This window comes from Xiphophorus couchianus, chromosome 7 (genome assembly GCF_001444195.1).
Source record: "Xiphophorus couchianus chromosome 7, X_couchianus-1.0, whole genome shotgun sequence".
Taxonomy (NCBI): Eukaryota; Metazoa; Chordata; class Actinopteri; order Cyprinodontiformes; family Poeciliidae; genus Xiphophorus; species Xiphophorus couchianus.
The window spans coordinates 9,577,824-9,605,779 of record NC_040234.1 but is presented as its reverse complement, the minus strand read 5'-3'; the positions used below and the strand labels follow the sequence as shown (position 1 = coordinate 9,605,779).

The 27,956-nt window shown below is 38.7% G+C and overlaps 1 protein-coding gene across 4 annotated transcripts in view; it reads right to left on the bottom strand.

The window, feature by feature from the left end:
- Positions 1–17,408: 17,408 nt before the first annotated feature.
- nalcn (sodium leak channel, non-selective) overlaps positions 17,409–27,956 on the bottom strand; it is a 76,045-nt gene continuing 65,497 nt past the window's right edge. For all 4 annotated transcript variants that reach the window (XM_028022335.1, XM_028022337.1, XM_028022338.1 and 1 more), the window contains 16 exons: positions 27,787–27,907; positions 27,584–27,682; positions 27,362–27,455; positions 25,011–25,117; positions 24,846–24,923; positions 24,608–24,727; positions 24,430–24,498; positions 24,175–24,323; positions 23,933–24,026; positions 22,744–22,876; positions 21,497–21,612; positions 20,982–21,139; positions 19,772–19,922; positions 19,520–19,669; positions 19,268–19,385; positions 17,409–18,466 (listed from right to left, as the gene is read on the bottom strand). In XM_028022335.1, the coding sequence (XP_027878136.1) occupies positions 18,324–18,466; positions 19,268–19,385; positions 19,520–19,669; positions 19,772–19,922; positions 20,982–21,139; positions 21,497–21,612; positions 22,744–22,876; positions 23,933–24,026; positions 24,175–24,323; positions 24,430–24,498; positions 24,608–24,727; positions 24,846–24,923; positions 25,011–25,117; positions 27,362–27,455; positions 27,584–27,682; positions 27,787–27,907 (1,900 nt within the window). In that variant the 3' untranslated portion in view covers positions 17,409–18,323. The remainder of the gene's footprint in view (positions 18,467–19,267; positions 19,386–19,519; positions 19,670–19,771; positions 19,923–20,981; positions 21,140–21,496; positions 21,613–22,743; positions 22,877–23,932; positions 24,027–24,174; positions 24,324–24,429; positions 24,499–24,607; positions 24,728–24,845; positions 24,924–25,010; positions 25,118–27,361; positions 27,456–27,583; positions 27,683–27,786; positions 27,908–27,956) is intronic.

Genomic DNA, 27,956 nt, shown 5'->3' with positions numbered 1-27,956 from the left:
CCCTAAAAAAATGCATTTTTTAAAAACAGCAATGTGGACTGAAGAAGTATGTTTATTTAAACGTTATTCTGACTATGAAGAGTAGCGGATGTAGCAAGCATGTTGTTCACAATACATCAGATGAAGCTGTGGCTCAAACAAGTCAGACGGTGAACTGCTGCCTTGGTCAAACAGACTGCAAGCAAGTATTTCCAGATCACACATAGCATCACTTCTGTTCTTTGGTTCACCACAGTTTTTATATTATTATTATTATTATTATTATTATTATTATTAATAATAATAATATCACTAATCTGTTGCCATTCATAAATTTTGGACAACAAATAAAAAAATGAAAGGAGTAATGTCTCTGAGAGTTGGAGGTGTTGAGGCTGCGGAGAAGCCATGGCAGGCTGTGGGATTTTGTGCTCCATTTCACCTGTCATTGCTTAGGGAAGATAAGGAATCTCCCTAATGGTCAGAGCCAGGGGCCTGGAGGGGGAAAAGATGGTCTGGGGCACATTCTCAGACCTTTAAAATGGGTCTCAAGGATGGTTAGAGAACAAGACACTTATTCAAGACGAAAGCACACATAATTAAAGCTACGCTTAATAACATCACTCTTGGGATCTAATCAGACATTTTTTATGAGTGCTACCAGTTTGGTCTTGCTTCAAGGATACATTAATATCATTAATCTCTTGTCTCTGGCATGTTAGCATTTTGCTCGATAAGAAAATGTTTTCAAATGCGTATTTGTTTGTGTATCCAGGCATAGAGATATGTTGGCCAAAGCATTTAGCAACCCCAAAACTGCCTAATTACTGACACATGCAAAATGCATGAAGTATGGATTTCATCCCCTGACTCCCAACCCATGTCAGTCAGCTGGAATTCATTTTATTAGCATCACTTCCAGAGGAATGGCGAGGGTGGGTCAGAGGGCATAATGAGGAGGGGGCGTCCCATACCTCCAATGGAACCTCAAGTTGTCCAAATGCGGGGAGACAGGGCCAGTGGAGACCAGTGTCACAGAGGGTCGACTGTTTTTTGATAACGCTGAAGGTGACAGACATTGATTGCGTGCAGTCTGACACGGAATCACGGGAGAGGGGAAAGGTCAGGTTCAAATGGCGTGAAACTGAATAAAATGACGACTCATCACGCAAACATTCTGGAATAAGTGATACAGCCTGCATGTGTTTTTCATCATTAGTTGTTAGTTACAGTTGCTGCTGCTTTTGTGTTGTTTTTTTTTTCTGAGATGACAATGGGTAACACCCACGAGAAAGTCTACAAAGTGTTTTTTTATTAATGCAACTTACATGTAAGTTTGGACACTGCAAAAGTGTTCATAACCCTTGATATGTTCCACATTTTGCCATGTTTCCACCACAAACTTGTCTATTTCATTTAGTACTCTCAAGATAGCTCAACAAAGACCCTGCTCTCCAAAGTGCTTCAGAAAAACGTTACTATTTTTGTGAAGTCAACGAAGGTGAAACCGGCATCTTTAGCAAACGTGAGTGAAGCTTAATTGACTTTCAACCAGGTACTGTGTAATCATCTGTCTGAAATTTCTTTAAAGGAGATGATTTACCTATCTTGATAAAGCTGTAAGCCTGACCTTTGCTGATCAAACATTTCTTAACATCACAAGCTCCAAACTTATCCTTAAAGATACCACTGATCTGATGAAACTGAAATGCTTGATTTTTGAAATGCTCACCTCAAAAGTGCTGATTCTAAATTCTCACATAACTGAGTCGAGCCTCCAGGACCTAACGTTGGAAATGAAATGCTTCATCACAGGCCTTTGTTTTTAAATGGTCTTCTAAAGCTCTACCTGCCAACCTGTATTTAAAAATTGCCACTTTGCTTGCAGTATATCAAATACTTAAGCCACATGTACGCATGTGAACATTTGTAAATAACCAAAGGAACTTTGGAACTCAATGTTTGTAGAGTCACTTTTTTATGCTGTACAAAATGCTAATTGTGTACTGATGTTGTTCAATTTCAATCAGACGTCTTTCTTCAGACTGACATGGAAAAGTGCAAGACGCACTCTGAAGTTCCATGAAAGTATGACGTTTTAAGCCCGTTAAATGAGTAGAAATAACATCTTCTAATCAAATGTGGGTGAAACTTTGAGGTTCACTAAATTTGTTAAGGAGCAGAGAAACAAATAAGAAAGATACATGCGCCAAATTATTTAATCACAAAGATCGTTAACAATTTAAATTGAATCAAATGAGTAACAATTTGTGAATCAGATGGGATAAAATAATTCCACTGAACCACAATTCAAAAGAAGTGTTTGATTGTCAGTGGAGGATTTTCAGTAAATCTTTATTTACTGCTACTTTTGACAATTTCAAGTTATTTCAGTTGTCATTGTGGGCTTTTTGTTCATTTACTGAGGGATACCAACAATTCTGTTCATGTCTGTATGTAGGCTATGGTACAATTTAAGTTTATAACAGAGAATCACTCATTTTGTGCACAGTTAATGAGAAAGCAGCTGGACTCTGACAGATGTAGTCGATGGACTAGAAAAGAGATATTCTTCTCACATGCAACATGCACAGAATCCTCCCACCGACTGTAAGTGCAAATACTTACACCAAACATCCTCTTTTTTTTGTAGTAGAGAAACATCCATTCAGTCAAGTCCATTGACAGTGAACCATCTACACTTTAATTAGCTGTGAAAGCTAACGGTAATCTGCTCCTTGTCAGAATGTTGTGACCTACATGAGAAGAATCCTTTCGCAAAGTAGGTGGGAGAGGATAACTTGCATTAATGAGGGGAAACACAGCAGGCAGGAGCAAATAAACTATCACTTAGAAAACCGCGATGGTGGATAAAATCCATTGTCCACAGAAAAGAAGCAAAGAGATGACACATTACAATAATGATGTATAAGTGCAAAGTAAGCATTTTGTGGTACACTGTGCAAGGGCTCTGCTAAAAAAAAAAAATATATATATATGACAGAATTGTTTCTGGTGAAAAGATACTGGGTTCATTATTGGAGTTCCTGTGTGTCAGAGAAAATATTTTTATATCAAGCGACAAAATAAATGTATTATTGCTCCTCCTTCTACTTCAAGCTTGCCAAAATGAAATATTTCTTTCTCAAGGAACCAGATAAATGTCACATTGAAAGGTCTATATGTTCTAATTCTTTGCTGGTAAGATCCCTGTGTTTGTGTTACCAATATCATTTTATTTTTTTTACCCTTCAGTCTTGTTAGTTCAGGCAAAGAACTGATTTATATATTATTCAGTCTTAACTTAAGTACCTCAGCATGAAGATTCTTTTTGCTTTTTGCTCAGCTCTGCTTATTACTGAGCTGAAATCTGTGTCTTTTTGGATGCTTTGTTCTCCACATGTAGCTAAAGTTCAACCGGGGAAACCGATGGTCTGCTATCATGAGAGCTTTCACATCAAGAAGAAAACCTATAGGATTCTGACATTGCTCACCCTAGACATCATCAAACAACTGCTTGGAGAGGCATCTATTTATAATTAGATTTGAGCTGACGACAACCATGCGTGGGTTTTCTTGAGCAGTCAATGGGTTTTCCTTTAAATGTCCCATGTTGCTGATCTGGAGGTTTCAATGACATGCAAAAGTATTCACATTCTGTCAAAATTATTGGTATTTTATATGACATACCAACATGAAGCAAGGAATAATATTGAAATGGTAAGAAAGGATCGTGGCTGAGCAATGAAAATCTGAAAACTGTTGGGCTGCTATATTTGGCCTGTCGGAGTCAATGCTGCGTAAAATCACCTTTTGCAGCCCTCACCGCTAACAGTTCGGGTCAAGTCTCTACTAGATTTGCAAATCAAGAGATCAGTTTCTTTTTTTTTACCCATTCTGCTTTGTAAGCGCACAAGATCATTCAGAGTGTATGAGGAGTATTTGCGGACATAGAAGGAGATGAAACTCTGCCCCAGACTCAAGTCTTTTCCAGCTTCTAACCAGGTATTTTTCAGAATTGTCCTTGTATGTGTGTTCATTTCTTTTGTGTATAATCTTACTGTTTTAATTATGTTTTTTAGGGTCCTATGCTTCAAGCTGCGTTTTCTTGTCATTCCACAAATCAAACCAGCAGATAAAAACTGATGCCCTCTAATGTTATTCCCTGGACAATGTCATCGGTTTTCCTTTTGTTGTTCTGCTCTGTTGTTTAGTATTAATTTGACCAAACACCATAAAGTAAACTAAAAAATATATACTTTGCAGGCTGGATAGAAGTGAGGAGACTAGAAAAACTGAATGAAATTTTCAGAAGTAGTGATCTCACATTCTCTCTCATCTTCCTTTAATTGGAGAGCGGTATCATTCACACACTGCTTGATGTCTTCCAGGTGTTTCATTTGACCTAAATGCAAATTGAAGTCTGAGATGTTAGTAAAACATCGATTATTCATTTCTGTTGGAAACGTATGAGAAGAAGGTAGTAGGGCCAAACATAAAATACCTGAGGGGGCTCAAGTGAAAGGGCAGAAGACTCAGAAAAGAAATCATGATTGTAAAACTTCTTTCAGACTGATAATATTTCAGCTCCTTTGAAACTGCACAAAAACATGAAGCCTGTTGATTATCATATTGAAATCAACTCTGTTGAAGACTGCAGTAAAGGTCAGCAAAATAGTGTTGTAAATTTACCATATGCCTGAGACTGATTACTGTTAAAAGTTTGGCTTGTGGATGAGAGACACTTCTGACACAACTACATAATTCTGTCACAGCCATTTTGATCCAGATGTAATTATTATAGCACCCTGCAAGAGTACTTGTACATTTGAACGTTTTTCTCATTTTGCCTTATTAAAAACAGAAAGATCAATGTGTTTTATTGTAACAGAAAAACATAAAATTGTGCAGAATTAAATGAATGAAAATACTTTTTGCTTTCAAGCATTTAATCTTTTAGGCCTGAACAATCCAGTCTGGCCAATGAACCTTTAGACGTTAACTAAATTCAGTAGTACATTGAAGTCCACCTGAATGTGATTTATTCACAATAGCTTTATTTCCTGCACTGCTTTTGTCTTGATTGTGCCTGTAACTTCTATTAAAATAGCAGAAGCTGCAGTAATGCTGTTTGTTTTTGTAACTAGTCGTATGTAGGGAGCTGTATTTTTAGGTTACCAGCAGTTTAGCTTAATTTATTCTTTATTTGTAAGCTTCAAGCTTTTGCAAGGCCCCATGTTGTTTCTGCAGTCTGTGTAGGACCCATGTTTAATGTTTAGAGCGTTGTTTTTGAAATGGATTCGCAGTTGCACTCGCAGGCACAAATTGCTAATGCCGGCATTCTCAAATAGCATAGATGTAATTTCTTCACAAATGAAACTCCCCTCTGAAAGTTATCCACCACTACCCTTCAGACAAAGATTAAGTCTTGTCAAATTTCATTAGCTCTCATCAAATACCTCCACAGGTGTCTGTAGCACTGTCTCACAATCTGACAGAGCCATCACAACACATCATGGCTGGAGTGGAAGAGTGGCAGCACCCAGCCAATTTACTGTAGGCCCCTAGGCTTGGAGATGGGATTGGATCAGATCACTCGCTTGATGCCAAAAGTGTTTTTCTAAAGGCACGGCGGATAATTTTGCTTCATATAACAGTGGTCAGGATCTTGACCAGGGCAGTGGATGGATTGAGTGGCCAGAGGGGGGCCCGCAGCGAGACCTGGCTGTGCAGTTTCAACATTCGTTTTGTACTCCAGCCCTTGCTGTTACCCTCTTCCTGGTGTTGCTCACAGAAGCGTTCCGCCAAAAAACCCTCTTGTCGCCTCGGTACCTGAGGCCACTTTGTGATTGACACTCTGTCATATTGTCTTACAAGAGAGTTGGCGGAGAGAGAGTTCAGTGGAATGATGCTGGGAAGTGGCTGGGGACTTGCACACAGACACCCACATGGTTGCGCATACTTACACATGCCCCCAGCAAGACATGCGGCCTCGTGCAAATACAGTATACAGAAACACACCCTGAGGAGCTCCAACACACACCAGCTGTGCAACAGAACCACATCTCGGCATCGACGTGCTACTGTGTGCGTGGACTCATGCACACTCCAGAGGCAGAATTCGTCAAACCCAAGGGACAGTCCACACAGGGCCACAGATGTTTTCCACATTGTGCACGTTGCATTCCTGAGGAATGGCTATTTTAGGCAGCGGGGCGCATGAAACACCTCTGCACTAATTCCTCAACAAGCATCAATTTCTATAGCTGGAGGTAGCCACAGGCCCTTTTATGTTGTTCATTACCCAAGGGATTCTCCATCGTCTTTGTTATGTGTATAATAGAGACGTAAGTCAACAGAAAGGCCTAAAATAGATTAAAGTCAGTCAGAGGAAGTTTAATGTTATTCTTCACTTTGTTCTAAAGCTAATTTGATGTCCAACCTGTATACCTTTCAGGTTGGATTGAGAGAAAATGTTTGTGAATGAATGCAGCTTCACAAGTGAGAAAAACATCAGCTGAATATGTACATGTGCAAACTGTTATCTGACTGTCCTGAACCGGTCCAAGGTATTAGCTCATGGTCATGATCACAACAGCTTTAATCCTTATGAATGTCCTTCAAAAATCCCAATTAACAAAGAAGAAAACTTAGCACTTCCCAAGAATTGACAGACATATTAATTCACTTCAATATGCTTACATGGCTTTAGGGTGGGATAAATTCAACAACTAATTATTTGTTTAACGAGCCACTTATAGACAGTTTGTAGAGTATTGAAATTTACTTTTCTGAGGGTCAGACTGGAAGGAATAATGAAATCAGAGTAACATACTCTGACCTGAAGTGGTAGCGTGCTGAAATTTTGACAAGCTTCATCCTTCTACTCACACTCTGTACAAAATAATTTATTCATATTTAAATCACTGCAAAACTCATAAAATGGGTAATAAAAATTAATAAAAATTTCTTAATTTATAAAAGAAATGTTACAAATTTTGAACCAAAATTCACCTGTGCTCCATTAATTTTATTGCCTTTTTGTCATCTATTTCTGATTCTCCCTATCATTCAAACACACACAACAAAAAGAAAAATATAAAATGTTTTGTACCATCTGTATTAATGATGGCATCTTCTATAAAAGCTATAAGAGGATGGAAAAGTTCAGTAGCAAAACCTTTTCACGTGATTTATTCTACGTGCTTGTATTCTCAATTTGCTCAATATTTAGATACTTCTTTGGAAAAAGCTATAAAAAGTTAACAGCGTGAGACATCTCTGCATTGTGAGAATAAGTGCTGTTCTCAGCTGTTAATGCAATACAACAATCCTGGCACAACATTTTGGTAGAAAACAGATCAAAACTCTCTGCATTTATCTTTTTTTAAGTCTTAGGGACTGGTCATTCCTGAAAATGAGAGATATGACTTCTCTAAACTTCCTGCCACGATCAAATGTTCAGCCTTCAGGCCAAAGTGATTGTCCGAATCATCACATGTCAACGTCCTGCTAAGCAATGATATATTTCTTTCTCAACAGACAACTTTTGGAAACAGATGTGAACATCTGCCACAAACCTTTTAAATGTGAATTCGCTTTAACATTTATTTACCCTGAAACATCACAGTGTGATCCCGTGCTGAAATACATCAACTTCATGATCTGTCGCGAGGCTCGGTCTTTGTCGGAGGCTGCTACGGACAGGTTGGTGTTGCAGTTTGTCTAAGCAGAGGAGACAGCGGTAACCGTCTCCTCTAAATGGAACTCGCAGCAAGCCACTGCCAACAGTGGGCCACCAATGTTTGTCCATATGGGCATGACCTTTTCAGAGGCCGGGGCAGGGCAGGCATGCCAGTGACAGCTGAGCAAAGGATGATAATGTGTCAAGCCACAGTACATGTCAGAAAAGCCGACATGTGTCTGACAGCTGGATGACATTGAACCTGAAGCTGAAAAGAATTGGACAAGTTTAGAGAAGTTAGGTATGATATTCTGGAAGTATGTTTCCTCCATGTATTCTTTAGGTTAGATGATGAACATGCGGAGTTGGGTTCTTTAGGCTTGAAGCACAGATCCACTTTCAAGGTAAAAACCTGTATTTTGAAGAAAACCTGCTTCTAGTGAAATGGTAAAAAAAAAAAAAAGCGACACGTGTTTTGTAAAATATATTTTTACAAACATCATACACAGGCCCATGGTAACTCTGGAGGAGCTGCAGTCTTGTTTTCACTTTGTCACAAGCTGAGTAATGGACGCTGCAAATATACAGGAATGTGCTTTGATCAGATGATGTCAACATTGAGCAACACACTACAGCCTCACGTCTACATTAAACTTGGGTAAAAACAACGAGTAGGAAAGAATGACCCCACATCCTGCTGTTGTTGCTGAAAACAACAGCAACTACAGCGTAATAAAATAAAATAAAATTAGAAAGTAAATTCTATTCATTTTCCTTAACGAGGTAAACACTTTTTATGTTTTGGATGTCTTTGATTTACCGAATTCTTTGTAAATTAAAATATTGCAAGCTTAGTTTTTTGTTGAGTAAGTAAAGAAGAAAAATCTTATCCAAACATTTTCATTTTACTGAAAAAAAAGCTTTATATTTCCATAACCAGATTTTGGTTAACTGAGAAAAAAGTTCTGAATCCAAAAGACTTATATCAGAGTATTTAGGAATGACACAAAGTCCAGACTTAAATTCAATTTAAAGACTAAGAAAAGGCTTCAAAACATATATTTTTACAGATGCTATCCATTGATTTTGGCTGAGCTTGAGCTATGTGGCAAAAAGTCTACTCTTGAGTCAGGGATTTCACATGTCGCTAGGTCTACACAGCAGAACCAACAGGGTTAATTACATCCATGAGCATGCAGTCGGGTCCTACTGTACCCTGCCAATGATAGAATTGCGTGATTCAGCGTGTGAATGTGTGCGTGAATGGGAGAATGACAGAATGTAGCGTGAAGTGCCTAAGGGTCCTCTGGACTTGAAAAAGCGCTAAACAAATAGAGGCCATTTACCACTGAGGTGTGTTGAAGAAGAAACGCATCCTGAAGTGCTGAACCCTGAACCTCACGGCGTTGGAGAGTCTTATTCTACATGTACAAAGCCAGAGGAGACATTAAAAGACTTGCAGCTGTAATTATAGTGTTGAGTGTATGCCACACTTTTCAGAATTGATATTCCTTCTCCATCACAACTACGCACTACTTTGTGTTGCCCCAATGAAATACAATGAGGTTTAAGTTCGTAAAATGAGAAAATGGAAGAAAAGTTCAAATGGTGTTTGTACTTTCTCCATCTGCGTTTATTTTTAGACTGCATCCATCACTTATTTAGCAGGTGTGCTGAGCAGAATCGTACCATTAGCATCTGAGGCCCACTTTAAGGGCGGATATTCCTCCACCTTCATCTCTCACACTGAGAGGTGGAGGCTAATCTCTCGGGGGCACCCTGCCACCCCCACACCATGAAACCCCTCTCTCCTCCCCAGACTCTCAGAGGCCTGCATTAAACATAAAGATCCTGCATGGATGAGTGAGTCAACAAATTACCACAGCCAATAAAAGTGAAAAAAAAAAAAATCAACCCTGCAATATACATTTCTTTTTCTCTTTCCTCCCCCACAAAAGCCTTCAAACGTATTGCTCTCCATTAGGTTATTGTCTCAGGCTTTTAAATAAACATCGTCCAAGCTCAAGCTTCTCCTTATTACACTGGGTAAGAGCATCCGTCCTCATGCTTGACTGCTTGCATCCATCAAGTCGGGGGTGCCTGACTCGCCGCTAAATCCAAGCTAATATACATGAAACTGCTACAGCTGTTGGTCTAACCTTTGAGTGTCTCCTAAGGAGCACAGTGATATTTGCACTTAATAAAATTATGCCTACCAGGAGAATATGCCGCTGACATTTGCCATTTGTCAAGTTGAGGTGGCAGCGAGGCTTTATGAGTCATTAGTGTTCAGCGTAAAGCGGAGAGTGGCTTCGCCTGTAGAGGTCTTTAACTGTACATGGGGGCGATCTTTGTTGAGGGAATTAAGCGGCTGTCCTTTCAGCCATTTACACTCCAGAGTAGGGATTCGTTGATTCGGGTTTTCAGCCATTCTCAGAGCAAGAATAGTTTTAACAAATGTCTGCAATCGTTTCCTCATGTTTCTAAAAGTGCAGCGGGTCTCAAAAGTATACTACATATCCCTGTTAAAGACTGTTAAAAACATGGTTCATCTTTATTTTTTCTCATTATGTAGTGTCATATTTATCCTGTAAAATGTAACCATTTGATTCAAGTTCAGCATCTAGTCTCCTCTGGTAGGGATCTATCTGCAGGCTAAATATTTTTCATACTTGCCCACTCTGATTCGCAAAGGTTCTGAGGAATGAATCCTTCTTTCTTGTTTGGATGTCTAAATGGGCTCACTGTAATACTGAAAATTAAATTCTACCTTTAGCTGAATATCTGGGGTGATTGGAGCTATTCATAATAACAGCCACCTTGTCAAAATTCCCAGTTCTATCTGAAGAAAAGTACCCAAAAATGATGATGACACTTCAGTGTTTCCCTTTGTGCTTTTGGTGACACTCAGGGTTGATTATGTACCAAACATAAATTCTCCTTCAGATTTCTCAGGGAAATTTGGACCCTTTTCAGCTTCACTATTCAGTTTCTAACATGCTGACTTGCTAAAGCATCTGTTGTTGATTGGTTTTGGTAGACATAGTGATTTTGTTACTGTGTGCATCTAAAAATACAGAACAGAAAGTTTTCCTGTTTTTGACAGCAGATCATTTGTGCATGTCTATGTACTCTTTTGTGATGAAAAGTTACAAGACAAACAAACAAAAAAATAGCACTGTAGCAGAGCCAGCCTCTGAACTCTGAAATTCCTTTCCCTCATTTTTATTCAGAATGGCCCAACTAACGTCTGTGTTTGCGCTTCAATGAGCCCGAGTCCCTTTGGCCTACATTACTCCTTCAGTGTTTTATGATAAGTCCAGTCATTCATAAACACCAAGTCCTAACTCAGCAAACTTATGAGCTGAGTAGAGCCTGCAGACGGCTGTCTGTAGTAGTGTGAAGACCACTGTAACTTCATCCCGAAGGATAAAGTCAGGCTTGAAAGACCATTTGACACTTAAAGATTTCTTTTTTGAAAAACAGTTGTTTTTTTTCCAAAGGAGTTAGCCCTTCTCTTAAGCATTTGTAGTTAAAAGACATTGAAAGAAAATTATATAGTACAAGATTTTTTTATTGTGAAGTTGGTGAGGTTATAAATAGAAATAGATACTCAATAAGACAGCTTTGTTCAAAGCATATTTATGTGAAAGAAGGGCCCAGTCAAAGTTCAACTGAAAATCTATGTTTATTTTACTTTGATAGTAACAGATGCTCACTCCAGGCTATTGATTTCACTTAATTTCACTTAGAGGTGTTAAAGTTTTTTGGGTTTTTTCAAAGCCATGTATTACTTCTCTTTCATTTCACAAGTAGGCACCACTTGTTATTGGTCAATTAAATAAAATTCCTAAAATACAATAACGTTTGTGATGCAGCAAAATGTGAAAAAAGTTTGAAGACTATGAATACTTTTGCAAGGCACTATGACCAGTGCTGATCAATAGCATCACACACTTACATTTGCACTTACATTTTGTAAACTCTAATTTATTTTGATTTTGTTTGCCTTGGAGTGTAAACCAGTCTGATGCAGTTTGAGCATGCACATGCACACCCCAACCATGCGTGTGTGTTGAAAGTTTTGGAATCAGAAAAAATCGCATCTGACTGCTGAGGGGGCTAAAGGTTAGAATTGGAAAACAAACTGCATGACAACAGGGCTCTCTTTTGATATTGTGATTGATTATCTTCAAATGCTGCCAAACAAAGAGGGTTTGGGGGGGAGAGGGCAAAAAGGTAGAAAATAAATAAAGCAAGGCAAAACTGAAGTTGTCAGTTTTTATCCTGTTTTTTCAAAAACTAGCCCTGTCTAAAGCCTGGTGGGGGGATCCCTCAGCTGCCGTGAAGCAGCTTCTCTTAGTCTCTGCTTTTCTCATTCACTCTGCCTTTTCGCGCTTCTCCACTGTTCCGGGTTTGGGATCTGAAATTTAAGCACCACGCGTTGAAAGCTTGGGTGGGGGAAGAGAAGAGTGTGCATTAAATGATTCTCCGTTTCCAAAAGAAAGGAGGAGAAAAAAAGAGAAGAAGAAATAGCCTATAGGCACTTTTTGATCTCAGGGGAAGAAAACCCTGAATATGGATGCTTATTAGAATGCATGTTGAACACACACACAGTATTCCTCATCACAACTGGGGCTCTTCAGCTTGACCTACAGTAGCATCTGACGCTGTATTGCCAATTTGTTTTCCTTGCTTTGAAGACTCTCACACGATGATGGAAAAATCCCAGATAAGATATTGAGGCTGGAGTGCAAGGGAGAAAGCAACAGATTTTACAAACATAAAATGAAATCAGTTAAACTCCGATCTGGATATAAATCGATTACATTTCTTTTCAATTTCTTGTGGTAGGTCAGTTTTTTTGATGCAAAATAATTTGTATTAAGCATGCAACTTGCGTTGTGAAAATCATTTCCTGGTACTGTTACAAATAGCATTATAAAAGCTTTCTCTCCTTATAATTTTCCTGCATTTTCCTCAAAACGTCATATGCACAATTTGGCATAATAGCCGAGTAAAAGCATAGAATTATAAGGTAATGTCTCACTACAGGCTATAGTTGCATTTGAAAGGAGGGGGAAAATAAATAAAGCTTTCTCTGTGATCTATAAGCTTGCCCTGCCACAGATAAACTTAATAGTTTGAGCATAGCACCCCCTGCAGGTACGCATTATCTCTTGCCTATTTTACCCTCAAAGCTGGCGCTGAAGCGGAGGCGCTCACTGTTACCCTGCAATTACAAGCCTTTTTTACTTTGATTGGTGGGTAATTGACTTGGTTTGAGCCTGTATGATTTTCTTCTGAATTTGCCACTCATATTCTAATCTTGGCTCCTGATCAGACAAAGGCAGCCTTCCAGTAATTAAAGAAGCCAAAGACAGGTGTAGATTTGAGGAACTAGGGATCCGTGGACGGATGAATGGGACTGATTAGTCGTTTAAAGAAAATGGGGTTTGTGTGGCTCTGAGACAAAGTAGAGCCTCCGTGTCACTTTGTGCTCAGGGATCACTGGGGCGGCAGTCGAACCGGGCTGATGATGCGCTGAGCATGAGGTGAAAGCCTCGAGATGACTTCCTGCAGTCATTGTGTTTGCACAGGGCATCTGAAAAGAGATAGGAAATGATAGGCAGAAAACCCAGAAATTTGTCGTTTTTCCCGCAAACGCATTAATACCTCTTGAGTTTTTCCCCAAAAATGCCACAATAAAACCACAAACTTTCATGTTTTTCAGAGGGATTTTACGTGACAGAACTACACAATTCATGAAGCAGGAGAAAAGGGGGGGCTAAAGTAAAAACTAAATTTGAAAAGTGAAAATGTTATTTCTTTTTCAATGAGCCGTTTTTGCTCTGATCCCTATAAATGAAATCCAGTGGAACCAATTGCTTTCCTAAGTCATCTATTTAGTAAAGAGTGTCCGTTTGTGTTCAATTTAATCTATAAATTGTATATTCTGAGAGATCCTTAGAAACAGGCACCATAAAGACCAAGAAACAAAGTTATGGAGAAGTTTGAAGAAGTGTTCAAAAGTGTTCAGATGTGGACATCTAACAAAACACTTTTCAATCCATCAATTGAAAATGGAAAGCATACCAAAACATGACTATCACTGACAGGTGAAAGACAGCGGGCCAGAGAAGCAGCCAATAAGCCCAAAGTAACTTTGGAGGAACTGCAGAGAACCACAGCTTGACAGAACAACTTTTAGTTGTGAACTCAACAAATCTCACCTTTGTCAAGTAGTAAAAAAGAAGATGAACTGTTTTGTTGACATAAAGTTTGCAGCTTGCTCGTAGGGGGGCAAGATGCTCTGATCAGAAACCAAGATGAAACTTTTTGATCTAAATTCAAAATGGCAGATATAATTCTCAACTCAAACTCCATGGTGGAAACATGGCAGCAGCATCATGATGCTGGATTGCTTCTTGGGGGCAGGGGAGAGTTGATGTGAGAATAGAGAGAGTATACTTTCAAGAATACAGCATTCTTGAAAGTAAGCCTGTGGGGAGGCTCCAGACATGGGGCTGAAGTCGACGGAGTTAGAAGGCTGGCCTGTCAATGTTACATTCTTAGAAAATACATGGACATTGGTTGTTGGTGCAAAATTAAGGGCTATAATTTTTCAAGGGACTGTAAATCATTTGAAAGAAAACTAGGCCATAGGAAGACATCTTTGAGTTTTATTTCAAAATTAAACCATTTGATTCAAGAAATAGCTTTACATTCTGAATCTCAAACTAAAATTTTTAAGTTGTTTTGAGGGAAGAACGTCAGTACCAGTACAAATACCAGCTTCTTGTCATTGCATTATTTATAATCTAATCAAGTCTTATTCAGCCAAAAAATACAATAAAATGAAATGAGCAGCTGTGTTCAGGTGAAGGTCTGCATGTCTTGACCTGGTCAAATGCCAAATTGACTGTACGGTACAATTGCCCCCATCCTACCCCTCGTCCATGAGACTGCAAAAGATTTTAATCAACACATTTTATCAGTTGTTAATTGCCTCTGCTGCCTGCTGCTTAAAATAATTTGCTACTTTTTTCATTGTAGTAGTAGCCATCTGTTTCCAAACACAGGGATGGGATTAGGCCCGGACCTGGGGTGAATGTTGATGTGAGATAGAGACGGTTAATTTGCACGGCCGCCACATTCTTTATGAAGCTCAGAATGTGTGGAGGGAAAACTGAAAACTGGGAGCTATACACAGAATGAAACACTGAAAATGTAAATCACATTATCAAAGGATGCACATTACTATGAACTTATTGTCATAAATTTGAAATTGCAGCTGGACCACAATAGTATGAGTGGGGTACAAATGCCAAGGCTTCCCCTCTCCCCAAATTGAGAAAATGCCACAGAACAAACAGGACTCTTTCAACAGCCCTGTGTTGTGGCAAACATGGCCAATATAAAATGATGTAGAAAATATTTTGGGATATCCTATTCTTTTCAAGATTAGGTCATTTGAAGACAGCAATTGATGCAATTTGGAGGTGTGTGCACTGCATCTTTAAAGACATGAACTGGTATGTGATTGTGCATGAGAGTGTTTTTTTTTTTTTTTAAGATAATAATTCTCGTCAGAAACTCCATCATGTCAGCATTATCCGCCTTGTGTTCCAGAGAGAAGGCATTTTCTAGTCCACGTGATGCTGCCGGCTCAAGCTTTAAACATGCCATCTCAACAGGAGGGAACCGAGCCATCAAAGCCATCATGTACTTTAATTACAGGTGATCTGGACTCGCAGACACGCTCCCACTCCCTCCGCTCTTAAGAACTTCCTCCACAATTACCAAAGTGCCTCAATTAGGTCCTAAATAAGCATTGTACATGCACGAGGGAGAGGTGGGCAGAGAGGGTAAAAAACAACAGGCCTCGTAAGAGCTCAGCGCGATGCAGAGGCAATTAAAAGACAAAATAAAAGTGCTCCGCCACGCAGAGCGAAAATGAGAGAAAAAAAAAAGATGCAGAAAAGGCCCCTTTGATGAGCTAGCGCTCAGCTAAGTGGCACTTAAGAGGAGATGGTTGACAGGAAGAGTAAGTGAGAAAAGATAAATTAAAGGCAGTTGATTGGCAAGAAGGCTGATGTCACACTGTTTCCCAACAGGACCAGATGCCAGAGGGAGCACTCAGTCACCGAGAGAGGAATGTGTGAGTAAATCAGGACCTCTACAGAGTGGATGTCCCACAGGCAGCCGATCCTCTGCACTTTCTCTGCTTTGCTGCTCGTTCATTATCTAGACAGCCCCGCACACCCTCCGTCAGCTGTGAAACTTAACAGGGTTTTAACCGGACAAATCAAGGCCGTGTTTCTTTTAATAGGCTAATTCTGTGTCTAACAAGGCCCCTTGTTAAAGTAAAATGCAGCTGCATGAATGCGACCTCTTTATTCAATTACCTCCACTCTGACCCGCAGCCATTGTCTGATGAACCCACTAGAAACGAATACGTCAAAATAAAGCAGCGACTTCGGGTAGAGTATGTGTATTATACATAGAATAAACGCTGCTTAATTATTATTTTCAAATGCATCTGCTTATAATGCATGCAAACGCATCATGATGCTTCTATATGACATATACAAGCATCTCATTTTACACCTTCCACTTCACAAAGAAGCACAGATTTTGTTGGTCTGTCAAATGGAATTTCAATAACGTGCATTGAACTTTGTGCAGTATGACAAAGTATGAAAAACTTTGAGTGGTCTGAAAAGTTTAGAAAGACACTCTAGACAAAAATTAAACTGAGTACACAACCAGAAAGTAAGTCCTGTTGTAAGTTGAACAAGACTGAACCAAACAATCGAACAAGACTGAGCCAGAAGAGAAGAAGAAAGACTAGTGTACCCATGTGACAAAGCATGTGTCCAGGAGAGGGCAGAGTTTTCCAAAGACCAGGTTGATTCTGCACAGTCGTATATTCATGTGAAAGGAATCATTAAACAGCATCTTTCCACTCAGTTACAGCCATTGTAGGTCTTTGTGTTTAGAAGAGACTATTCTATAAGCTGTTGTGTAAAACGAGCCATGGAGAGAAGCAAGATGTAATATCTGTAGTATCTGTAAAGTTTATATGACAATAATAAGCATGTAAAGAAGACTTAAGAAAATCTCCTCCTTTCTCCTCCAGGGTTAATCTTGTAAACAATCCATGTTGCTCTTTGCTCAGGATGCCACTAAGTCAGCATCACAACCAGGGTTTGAGACAAGCTGTGCAAAACCTATGGAGACACTTTATCTGATCAAAAAAAGAACATGCTAAAAAAAGCTACATGTGTGGGGTATGCAACCATTATAAAAAGTATATTTATTTACATATCTGTTAAAATTGTCGTTGTGATAGTATAGCCAAGACAGATAATCTGTGAAGAAAAAAAAAAAATCAAGCTTCATTGCCGTCTTCCAACGATAACTACAGAAATAGACCAGTCGGTCAGAAGTTGTTTTTGTCAATCACGCTTGTATACGCGCTGCTCACACTCTCTCCATTGCTCTCTGTGACGCTACAGCTTCTCCCCATCAGCTGAGCCTGCCACAAATGCTCAGACTAGTTAGCATGGCCACCGATGCAGGCTTTTCCTGGGACGGTAAGTTGTTTCTCTGCCATTAGCACATTAAGCAACACGTACACAATGTTGATTGACAGCCCTCAGACTCTTCCTGGCAACATTTCTGGAGAAACATGTTAGATTTAAGTGATTTTTAACATGGCAGATTAAAGCCAGAGTTTTACTTTTGTTTCAGTGGCCCATATAGACATTGCAGTGCTTTTTCAGCTTTGACCTGGGTGATTGTGTCTGTGATCAAATGGTGCTTCAGATAGAGGCATATTGGCCTTAAATGGGCAAACCACCATTGTATGTAATATTTTTATTGTGCAAAAACATGTATATAGCTTTTTTAAAAACTATTTCAAATTCCTGAAGTCACGTACAAAGACAGTGACACCACTGTGTTTCTCATAAATGCCCAATAGGCCTTTAATAGAATAATAAATATAAGTGTTTCTAATAACTTACAAAATAGTTGTTTTAAAGCTGCACAATACACACTGATGTAACTTTAAATACATTCACAGTCAAAACTGTATATTTTGTTTTTCCATTTTCTTGTCCAGATAAAAAAAATGACATATACGTTTTTGTATAAAGTGACAATGAGACAAACAGTTAACAATCACCACTGAAAAACTCAAGAGACATTATCAGAAATGCAAGGAATGAGAAACAGAGACAAATCAAAGAAATCGAAGGACAGAAGTTGATTAAGATATTGACATGAAACAGTAGAAAACACACACCGCAGCAGCTTCTCGGTTGGGTTCATGAATACACCTAATGTATGGCCTAAGTCAACAGTCTGCTTTTACACCGGATGCGCCTGCATAGAAAAACTCAGAAGTGCACAGCACATGGGACATATAACACTAATCCATGCCTAAATGGCTGCCTCAGTGAATGATCCACTCCAGGTTAAGCTTCACACACAGCTGATCGAACCCTTCTGATAAAAGTAGCGGTAAAATGAAGCGGCGACACTGTTTTCACTCATCGGCCTACAGAAACAAGAAGTGAAAAGGTCTGAATCCACCAGCAAGCTTCCCATCCGATCTGTAAAGAAGAAAGAAAACATCAGTCGGACGTCGTCTCTAAATGTCGATGAGGTCGTCTCCGCTCTCGTCGCTCTCCACAGTCAGCTGACGGGTCCACCACTTTTTCACCTCTGACCCCGAAGAGGCCTCGTCGTTGCCAGGGTTCATCTTGCAAACAATAGATTTGACACTCGTACGACCTGACAGCAAAAAACAGAGAATTTGCAGAGAATATTGAGTACCAATACTAATTTTGACTATTCTATTTTGACAAACTAAAGGTTTACTTGAGTCAAGATCAGTACCCACAACCCATAGGCTGTTCTGAGATGTAGCTTTCATGTATCCCGGCTATATTGTTGTGGATTGTTGCGAGGATAATATATACACCCAAATTTTCCTTTCCTTTTCAAATCTGTCAATTTGATATCTTCTGTGACCTTTAGCATTTTGAGAACTATTATCACTCTGCTGACACTATAATGGGCAAAAAAATGCTAACTGGGGAAACGTGCACAAATAATTGAAGACACTGCTATGCTGGTCGCTGAGAAACTGAAGTATGTCACGTTTTTCAGGATGTACTTTAACAATTTTGTTCAAATCAGATCACCAAAAAGATTTTTTATTTTGAAGAAACATCAGCAAACCTGCACATTCGCTCAGGCAACTGTTCCATGACATGACAAGTGACTGAGATCCAATCATAAATGGTATTCATTTCATATTGTGATTTTATTTTTACCATCAGGTGTGAATATACTGCTCTCTTCACTTGGAACATATTCACCCAGCACCGCCGTTAGCACCATATCTGAATAGTCTCTCAGAATTTCCAAAAACACATCTCAACTTTTATAAAAAAAAAAAAAAGGTTACAAGCGTTAGCTTCCTCGCTTTCCCTAGCAGAGTGAAGACGAGGAAGTTTTTGTTCAATTTTACACAATTCTCTTTTACAAAATCTGTAACTTGTACAAGAGAGAGTACAGAAGCAAACAAACCTGCAGGCAGCCGCCACTGTCCCAACTTTCTCTGTGGTCTCCCCAGGTCTGTGGAGTCCTGTCTGTACCCTCCTCTGTCTGACAACGTGGGGCTCAGAAGCTGCTGGAGGCCACTCATCTAAACAAAGACGAGATACTTTGTTGCACCAGTGCAAAAGCATACCTGCTGATTGTGTGATGTGTCTGCGTAAAATCACGCTGCGAGCGTGTGAGACTGTGTGTGCAGCCGTGGTTTAGATGTGGGGGCTTTACCTCAGGCTGCGAGGGGTTATCTGGGTTGTTAGCATTGTGGTCTTCACTCGGCACCGTGGTTTCTATGCTGGGAGGGTTGAGGAAAGAGCTCAGCTCCTGCTGCTGGCTCTCTCTCAGGCTGTGGATGATGCTGCACGACTGATGCTGCTTCTGTAAGCATGCACGCATTAAAGGACAGTGTCATGCACGGACAGGGAACGCACTTGTGAGTCAAGCGTGGAAAAAACAAGCATGGTCTGCTGAGTGACTAACCGCCCGAATGCGTTTAAGGCATTTCTTGAGCCACATGCGGATGGTCTGCTTGGCGACCTCCTCTTCAATGGTGTACTCCAGCTGTTCCCTGGCCAACAGCTCCTCCAGCTGGAGAGACTTCCTAATGTCCACCGAGCGATATGACAGCATGCTGGGCAAATGTACACATACGTCTGATTAATATTTTCCTAAAGACAAATTTTTATAGCACATTTTTGTTTTTAAATGATGTGATTTTTGTCAGATTTTAGATGGCTGTTGAAAGAAAGACCCATAAACTTCTTGTTTATCAGTATCCTTGTTAAAAATCAATAAAATGCCATTTGATCAAAATTTGCTCATGAGTAGTGTTACTCTGGAGTGATGCTACAAACCCCAAGAAAATGTTTATAGAGTGTTGGATTTAAGTAAGGTGAACCTACTTCCACTCTGGTAAAGAAGGTTCTTTACCTTGTTCAGAAGAAAATATTAACCTCCATTTTCAGGAAGAACAAAATGTTTTTGGTTCTAACCTCAAAGAAAACACTTGGAGCTTTGAACTTTTCAGATGAATGCAAGGTTTAAGTAGCGCTAATTAATCTGTTACACCATTTGGTATGTTTTCCATTTTATTACAAGAACAAGAAATGTAACAAATAATAGAAGATGCATTTAATGAATATACTGTATATTGCATTTATTTCTTTCATTTTCCAATACACACTAATATTTTTCCACTTTTTATTTAAAAAATAGTCCTTTCCTTGTAGTGTTTGTGAAATCAGAGTTAGAAACCTCAAATGTTCTTCAATGTATGCAAGTCAAATCAAACGACATTATTGTGCTGCACGTCATCTGAGGTTGGACGATGGGTAGGTGAAAGGTAGAAATTTTGAATTACAAAAGTTCACTATGAGTTTTTGCCAGATACTTTTACAGTGGAACGGCTTTAAATGGGAAACCGGCAACAAACGCAGGTCGTAATGAAGACGGAAAGGGGGGAGTGAGGAAGGAAGGAAGGAAAAAACAGATCGACAGATGGAAAAAATAATGTCAGGAGAAAATGAGTTGGACGCCATTTCCTTTCTTTAGCCCAACAAGATGATTGGTTGATTTAGGTCTGAGGCCAAACTTGTTCGGAAACCTCAGTATTAAAGTATTTAACATGAGATGGGTTGTATTTAACATTGTGAGTGCATAAGTAAGACAATATGTAGCACTTGACCGTCACCTCAGCACATCATGAAATGTCACATCTCCTCCACTGTGAAGTCGCTCCATTTCATAGCACATGTGTTTAAACAGGAGTTTGTCCTTGTCCAGGTCCACTTCCAGCCTTCCTCTCAGCAAACGAAGCAGAAACTTCACCCTGGATGTTGGGATCACTCCCTATATATATATATATATATATATGAAAAACAGGAACAAAGGTAAAGGGTTTATTAAGATATGCTGACATGATGACAAAAGCTTTTCAGGCAAAAAATGTTTCATAAAAAATGTCATTAAGAGTTTGTCAAAGCATAGCAAGGATAGCAAAGTCCACCGCAAACCTTTGCATTTCTGCTACACGTGCCTTGACTGAACAATTTTGTATTGAAATTAAGTGAAGGCTAAATTTTAAGGAATCAAACCTTTAATTAAAGATCAGCTTCTCTAGTTACTTTCTCGCCTCCCTCACATGCTCTCTATATTAACCCTTAGTGTCCTATATGGTTTTCACAAACATCCTTGCTAATTTCTGACCTCGCGTTTGTCATCCACCATGTTCCAGATGATTTGGAAGTGCCTCAGGTCGTTATAACTCAGCAGCTGGTCTTCTTCAGTGGAGTAGAAGAGAGAGAAGTTCTCCACAATGATGGCTGCAGCAAAAATGTTAGAATAGATAATAATGGATATATAATCATTAATATATAGCTTGCATTGCAACAGTCATCTTTAGAGTGATCGCATCAAATTGGGCTGCTAAATTCAGAGTTGTAGCTCTGATAGTAAAAACAAAATGTAAAAATGATATTAAATCAATACATATATTAGAAATAGCTTTAATTCAAAAACAACAAATAATCTTCCCTCATTAAAATAGCTAAATCATTGAAGTAAATAGCTTGTTATTGCTGGTGTTGAGCATAAAGCTTGAAGGGAGTTTTAACAGGAGAGTAATCAAATGTTTAACTATAGGTTTTGTTTCCTAATTTTACCACAGTTACTGGTATGTAAATGAAAAGGCTATTTGATACCAACAAAGAAGAGTTGCATAGATATTTATAGTTATGGAAATCCTGCACTCTATGTTTAATGGAAGTGCAGGAACAAGATCCAGCTTGGACCAGAGTCTAAGCTGGAACAAAAGTGAAACGTAGGTCAACATCAAGTCTTGAAGCACATTTATAAACCCCTCAAATCTCAGTAATTAAAAATGTACTTTTAGTTAGGAAACAAAAAAAAACTACATTTACGTATTGAAAGATTAATTTTTTTTTTACCTTTGATCTAAAGTATGTCTTGTAACATTTATAGATTAGCAACAGGCTTTATCTGTATTCACATTATAAAACAGATTTCAAGGAATGTCTTTAGCCAATCTCAGGTATTGGATTTGAGGCTTTTCTGTTAAAAGGGCCGTATTCGAGTCACTAACAAAACTCAACTCCTGATGTTAAGTTATTTTCATGCCCATAGTTGGGCACATTATTAATCTAAGGAATCTCAGTTTTTCCTAAATACCAAAGTATGTCATCCTTTCCGATTATGTTCACTGTTAGGCAGAGGCAAGCTGCACTTCCTGTCTGAATGTGTCATGTGATGTTACCAGGAAACTGTAAAGAGAAAACTGCTCAAACACTAGTTATTAAATATTAACTCACTTAAATTTACACAAAATTAGCCGGACGTTAATAAAGCTTCCACTAATATCCTTACTGGTTCTAAACTAAGTACATGACAGACCATGATTATAAAAGACACAGAACAGGCACAGAAAAAACACTGACCTACAAGAAGGTTGAGCATAATATATGCTATGATAACATAGAATGAACAAAAGTAAATCAATGCTCCTGCATAGTTGCCACAATCAGTCTCCCAGTACCGATGTTTGTCAGGGGTGCAGAATGGAGGTTGAACCTAGAAACCGTAAAAAAAACAAAAAACAACAAAAAAAAAAACAAGCAAGTAATATTTTTTTATCATAAAAATTTCAACAAAACTTTACATTTAACAAACAGGAAATTAAAATAGAGCATGCTGAACTTAGTAAACTGTTAAAATACTTTTTTTTATAAAACAGTTCTGGTCTGGAACTGTTTTATAAACAACTGCAAACAGTTATTTATAAAACTACTGAACTGGAGGTCAGAGTATAACTGTAGTTTTTGATCGACAGCAAAAAAATGTTTCAACCTTTCAGTAGAAAACTTCAGCATAGGTTTTTTGGTAACATTTATTTAGAGGGGTGTGCATAAGGCTGATATGACACTGTCACATATATGACATAACACCTGTCATGAACATGAAGGAGTCTTCATGAATGTTTATGGCAGTTGTCATGCAGTGTGATTTGGTAAATAATGTCAGTTTTAATGCAAAGTTGACACTTTTAATGGACTTTTAATGCAACTTTCAATGGAACTTTGCGTTAAAAGTGTCATTATTTACAGAATAAAGCAAACTTGACATTTTTAATGCAAGTTTTAATGGAACTTTTCATTAAAAGTATCATTATTTACAGAATAAAGCAAACTTGACATTTTTAATGCAAGTTTTAATGGAACTTTTCATTAAAAGTATCATTATTTACAGAATAAAGCAAACTTGACATTTTTAATGCAAGCTTTAATGGAACTTTTCATTAAAAGTATCATTATTTACAGAATAAAGCAAACTTGACATTTTTAATGCAAGTTTTAATGGAACTTTTCATTAAAAGTATCATTATTTACAGAATAAAGCAAACTTGACATTTTTAATGCAAGTTTTAATGGAACTTTTCATTAAAAGTGTCATTATTTACCAAATGACACTCATGGCAACAGTCGTAAACGTGTTACGTCATATTTATGACAGTGTCATGTCGGTCTTGTGCACACCTCTTTAAATAAAGTGTTACTATGTTTTTTTAGATTAGGAACACATGATCCTCCAGTATGTTCCTTTATCTGATGTATTTGCAGCTCATCTTACCATGCAGTCATGCATGATCTTATTCCAATCTTCTCCTGTGACAATACGGAAAAGAACAGTGATGGCTTTGCCTGCTGTGGAGAAGTTGGCATGCCTGCCATTTGAAGAAAAAAAAAAGAAAAAGAAAAAAATCTAATAACTGTACAAGGACATGATTTACTGCATCTCCAGCCTCCAGCTCCTTTTGCAAAGAGGAAGAAAACAAAACTAAACAAGAAGGTCAGAAAATAAGCAATAGTTACCGGTTTATGTTCTCGCCGTATTTGACCGTTCCAAAGAGAACGACTCCAGCGAAAGCGTAGCACAGGAGCAGCAGGAACATACCCACGATGATAAAGAAGCTCTTGTACATGCTTACCACCACGGTCAGCAGCAGCATCTTCAGTGTCACCTTCACGGATCATACACATGTATTAAGAGCCGCAAGATTTTATGCCGTAAGGGTAGAAATTATTTATGAGGTAAAGGGGAGGTGATTTTGAGGCAAACATACTCACATGTTTCCCACATATCGTGAAGAACCTGAAGACGATCACACACGTTCCCATCATGTATGTATATGCATTCTACAGGGGCATATATAACAAAAATATACATTTAAAAAAAAGACAGTTGCATGTGCTGTACTCATCTCATAAATAAATTCCGCTTGGTGAAAAAAGATATTTCTCTAACCAATAAGGAAAAGTGCAGAACTATCCAAATGACACCAAGTGAAGTGACCAGAAGATCGTAACGATTTCGTCGGCTCTGCCAGTACCCAGCTGGAGACATGGCTATCAGCTTCATTGTCACCTACAAAACAAACCAACAAAAAAGAAAACATCACAATATGTATCTATCATGTACATACACTGAAGGAAGTGATCAAAACGTATAGAATGATAAGAGGCCCAGGCAGAAACAGACTTACTTCCAATACAAATATAAAGGTGAAGACTACAGACATGGTGGCAAGAGGAAAGGTAACTTTGTCATCACCTACATCCCACTGTAGAAGTAAGGAAATACATTTAATTTTATTTGTAGTGAAAGACAAGAAAGAAAATTATGGTGCAATTAAAAATATAGATGTTACCTTAACTGACAGCAGGACAGACTGTGCCAAAACCAAGACAGCTATGCCGCGTTTGAAAAAGGGATGCTGAGTAATGTCATACATCTTAGCCCGGAAACCTCCATTCTCTGTGAAAAGAACATATATGACATGAAAAAAAAAAATCTAATTTCCCAAATTTATAGTGCTTTGCAAAACTATTCACTCCACATAATTGTGAAGTGGAAGGAAAATGATACACGGTTTCAAGTAAACATTGAAACATAGCTGTTCTGTGATGCACTCATAACATCACAAAGACCAATGAACACACCAGACAGGTCAGAGATAAAGTTTAAAGGTGTTAGAACAATATCTCAAGCTTTGGATATCTCATGTTAGCTCTCTAGAATTCATTAAAGTCAAAGAGTACAATACTGTGGTATTCTATCAATCATCTGAAAATTGAAAAAAAAAAAGGCAAAATGCAAACCTACCAATACCAAGACCTGACTGTCTACCTCAACTGACAGGATGAGCAAGGAGGGAATTGCTGACGCTTAGTACCAAACTGAGCCGATGTTTCCCTTCCATCCGACTGAAGTTGAGCTATTTTCTAAAGAATGGGTAAAAAGTAGAGTCTGTAGATGTGCAAAGCTCGTAATTCAAATTCATAAATACTTTTTTGATCCCAAAGGGAAATTAAATAAATTCACCCCAAGATGAATGGAGATAACTGCATGAGAATCCTGGGAGAAAAGCAGGACAGCAACCCTAAACATACAGCAAGAGGTAAAATTTTGTGGGTTATATCAGAAATTGAGAATGATTAGAGTTCACTTGGAAATCCTGAAAAATTATCTGTTAGAGACACTCTTCAATCTGAATGAGATAGAGAAATTTGACAAAGAACAGTCAAAAATTTGATTGTCGATGCAAAGTTAATGATACGGGGAGCTAAATACTGAAATGGGCATCACATTTTTTTTCATTTGGATGTTTTTGGATTATTTTCTCTCCACTTAACACTGTTGTGCTACTTTGTGCTGTTCTGTAGCATAATAACCACAATGAAATACACAGACGTTGTTGGCTATAATGTGACAAAATGTGATCAAAGTCAAGTAGTATGAATACTTCTACACAGCACTGAAACCATCTCAAATCTCGTCAGTGCAGTATCCTTCAGTGTCCACAAGATGGCATTTATTTACTGTCTAGATCTGATTAAGACTTGAACAGATTTCTGTTATGCAGCTTTTGCAAACTTTTATTCATACAGATGGGTGGGCGTATTGTCAGGAAATAACACAAACAATAAACTCAAATTTGGTAATAGACAGTGAGGCTTTAATGTTTGCTCGAAGGCAGTAATTTCAGAAAGTCAAATACAATTTTAAGTAGAACCATCCGTCTGATAAGCATATTTGCCAAGTTTTGCAATCTTACTTGAAGCTTTAAAATCACATTTCAAGCATAACATATTTATGTCTTGGATGTCGCTAGTTCCTGCGTTGGAACTTTTATGTTGTTGCTGCAAGGTTTCAAAAATTAGCTCACTTCACTGGCACTATTTTTGCATTTAATTTTTCACAGAGCTTTCAATCAGTTTCAGCATTTGCAAAGCGTAAGCACTGACCACACTGACGTTTTTGCAGGCATGAAGACGTAATCAGCTCAGTGCTCTAATGGCTCACCAGCAACAAACACCTCTGGATGTGGATCAGTCTGGTTGTGCAAGCTGGGGTAAGCGGCACTGCTGACTAAAACCAAAGCCATCGATTTGCTGTTAGTTCTCAGCCCTGCCTGTACTAACAAGCAATTTCCCACGGTGCCTCCGAGGCGCCTTGACTGTTCCCATGACTCTAGTCACATAACCGAGGGAAGCGGCGTGAATCTGTGGTCAAACTCAATAAGGATGCAGTGTTTCCCTATGCTTACCACTTAGACATGCATGAAAGAAAGCTGGATGTTTGTGTACAAGCATAAATTGACACCAGAGTTTGTTTTTAAATTCAAGTGAGGTGCGAGAATGTGATTAATTTCCTTGTAGAAGGATGTGACATTCAGTGTCTAAGCCATTTGCTTGATCTGCCTTCATATTCGGGTTTTGCTGTTACTGCTGCTAGTCATCATTTGAGTGTCACAATTAATTCCTCAAGGCATCAATCCGCAGCCAAAAACAAGGACTATTAAATATGAATTAATCATGCAGGTGCTGTTTAGCGATGAGCTAGCAGACACATGCACGCAGTACACAATCAATCACAGAACAGGGGCGGACGTGATGTTTTTATAATGTTAAGCTTGACGCTCTGGCTCTGTATTGTGTCCTGCAGTTATTCGGAAAGCCTTTGATGTACATTTTTCCGCATTAGTATGCTTCATTGTACCTGGGCGGGGGGGCAGGTGGAGCGGTTGGGCTATTTTCAGTCGGCTCTTCAGATCCTCCCATCTCCTCTGGTCCACTGTTAGCAGGGCAGTGCCCTGAAAGTCAGAGAAGAAAAAACCAAAACACTGAAATCATGAAGTTGAGGCAAAACACAGGCACTGTTCCTTGGAAAAAATATTGACAGAAATTCGTCAATAGTAGTATTTCTATCCATTGCTTCTACTTTGTTCTCATTGAAGTTCGCTATGACGACTCCGACGAACAGCGTGAGGCCAATCATGCATCCCAGAAACACAAAGACATGGATGTAGATGCCATGGATCTGCAGAGACATAGATGTATGAGTTAAAGCACAGTAATGATTATTTCTGTTTAATATAGAAAAAAAAAGTACAGGGAAAAATGATTTTAGCTGAAGATTATTACCGGCCCAACTCGGTGAATAATGACATCTCTGACCTCTACCCAGCCTTTGAGGGACAGAACTTCAAAAAGAGCCAACATAGCATTGCCGACATTGTCAAAGTTAAAATTTCGAGGATTTGCCCTGGAAAGTCAGAAGATTGGTTGATACAGTCACTGGTTTTGTATAGCGG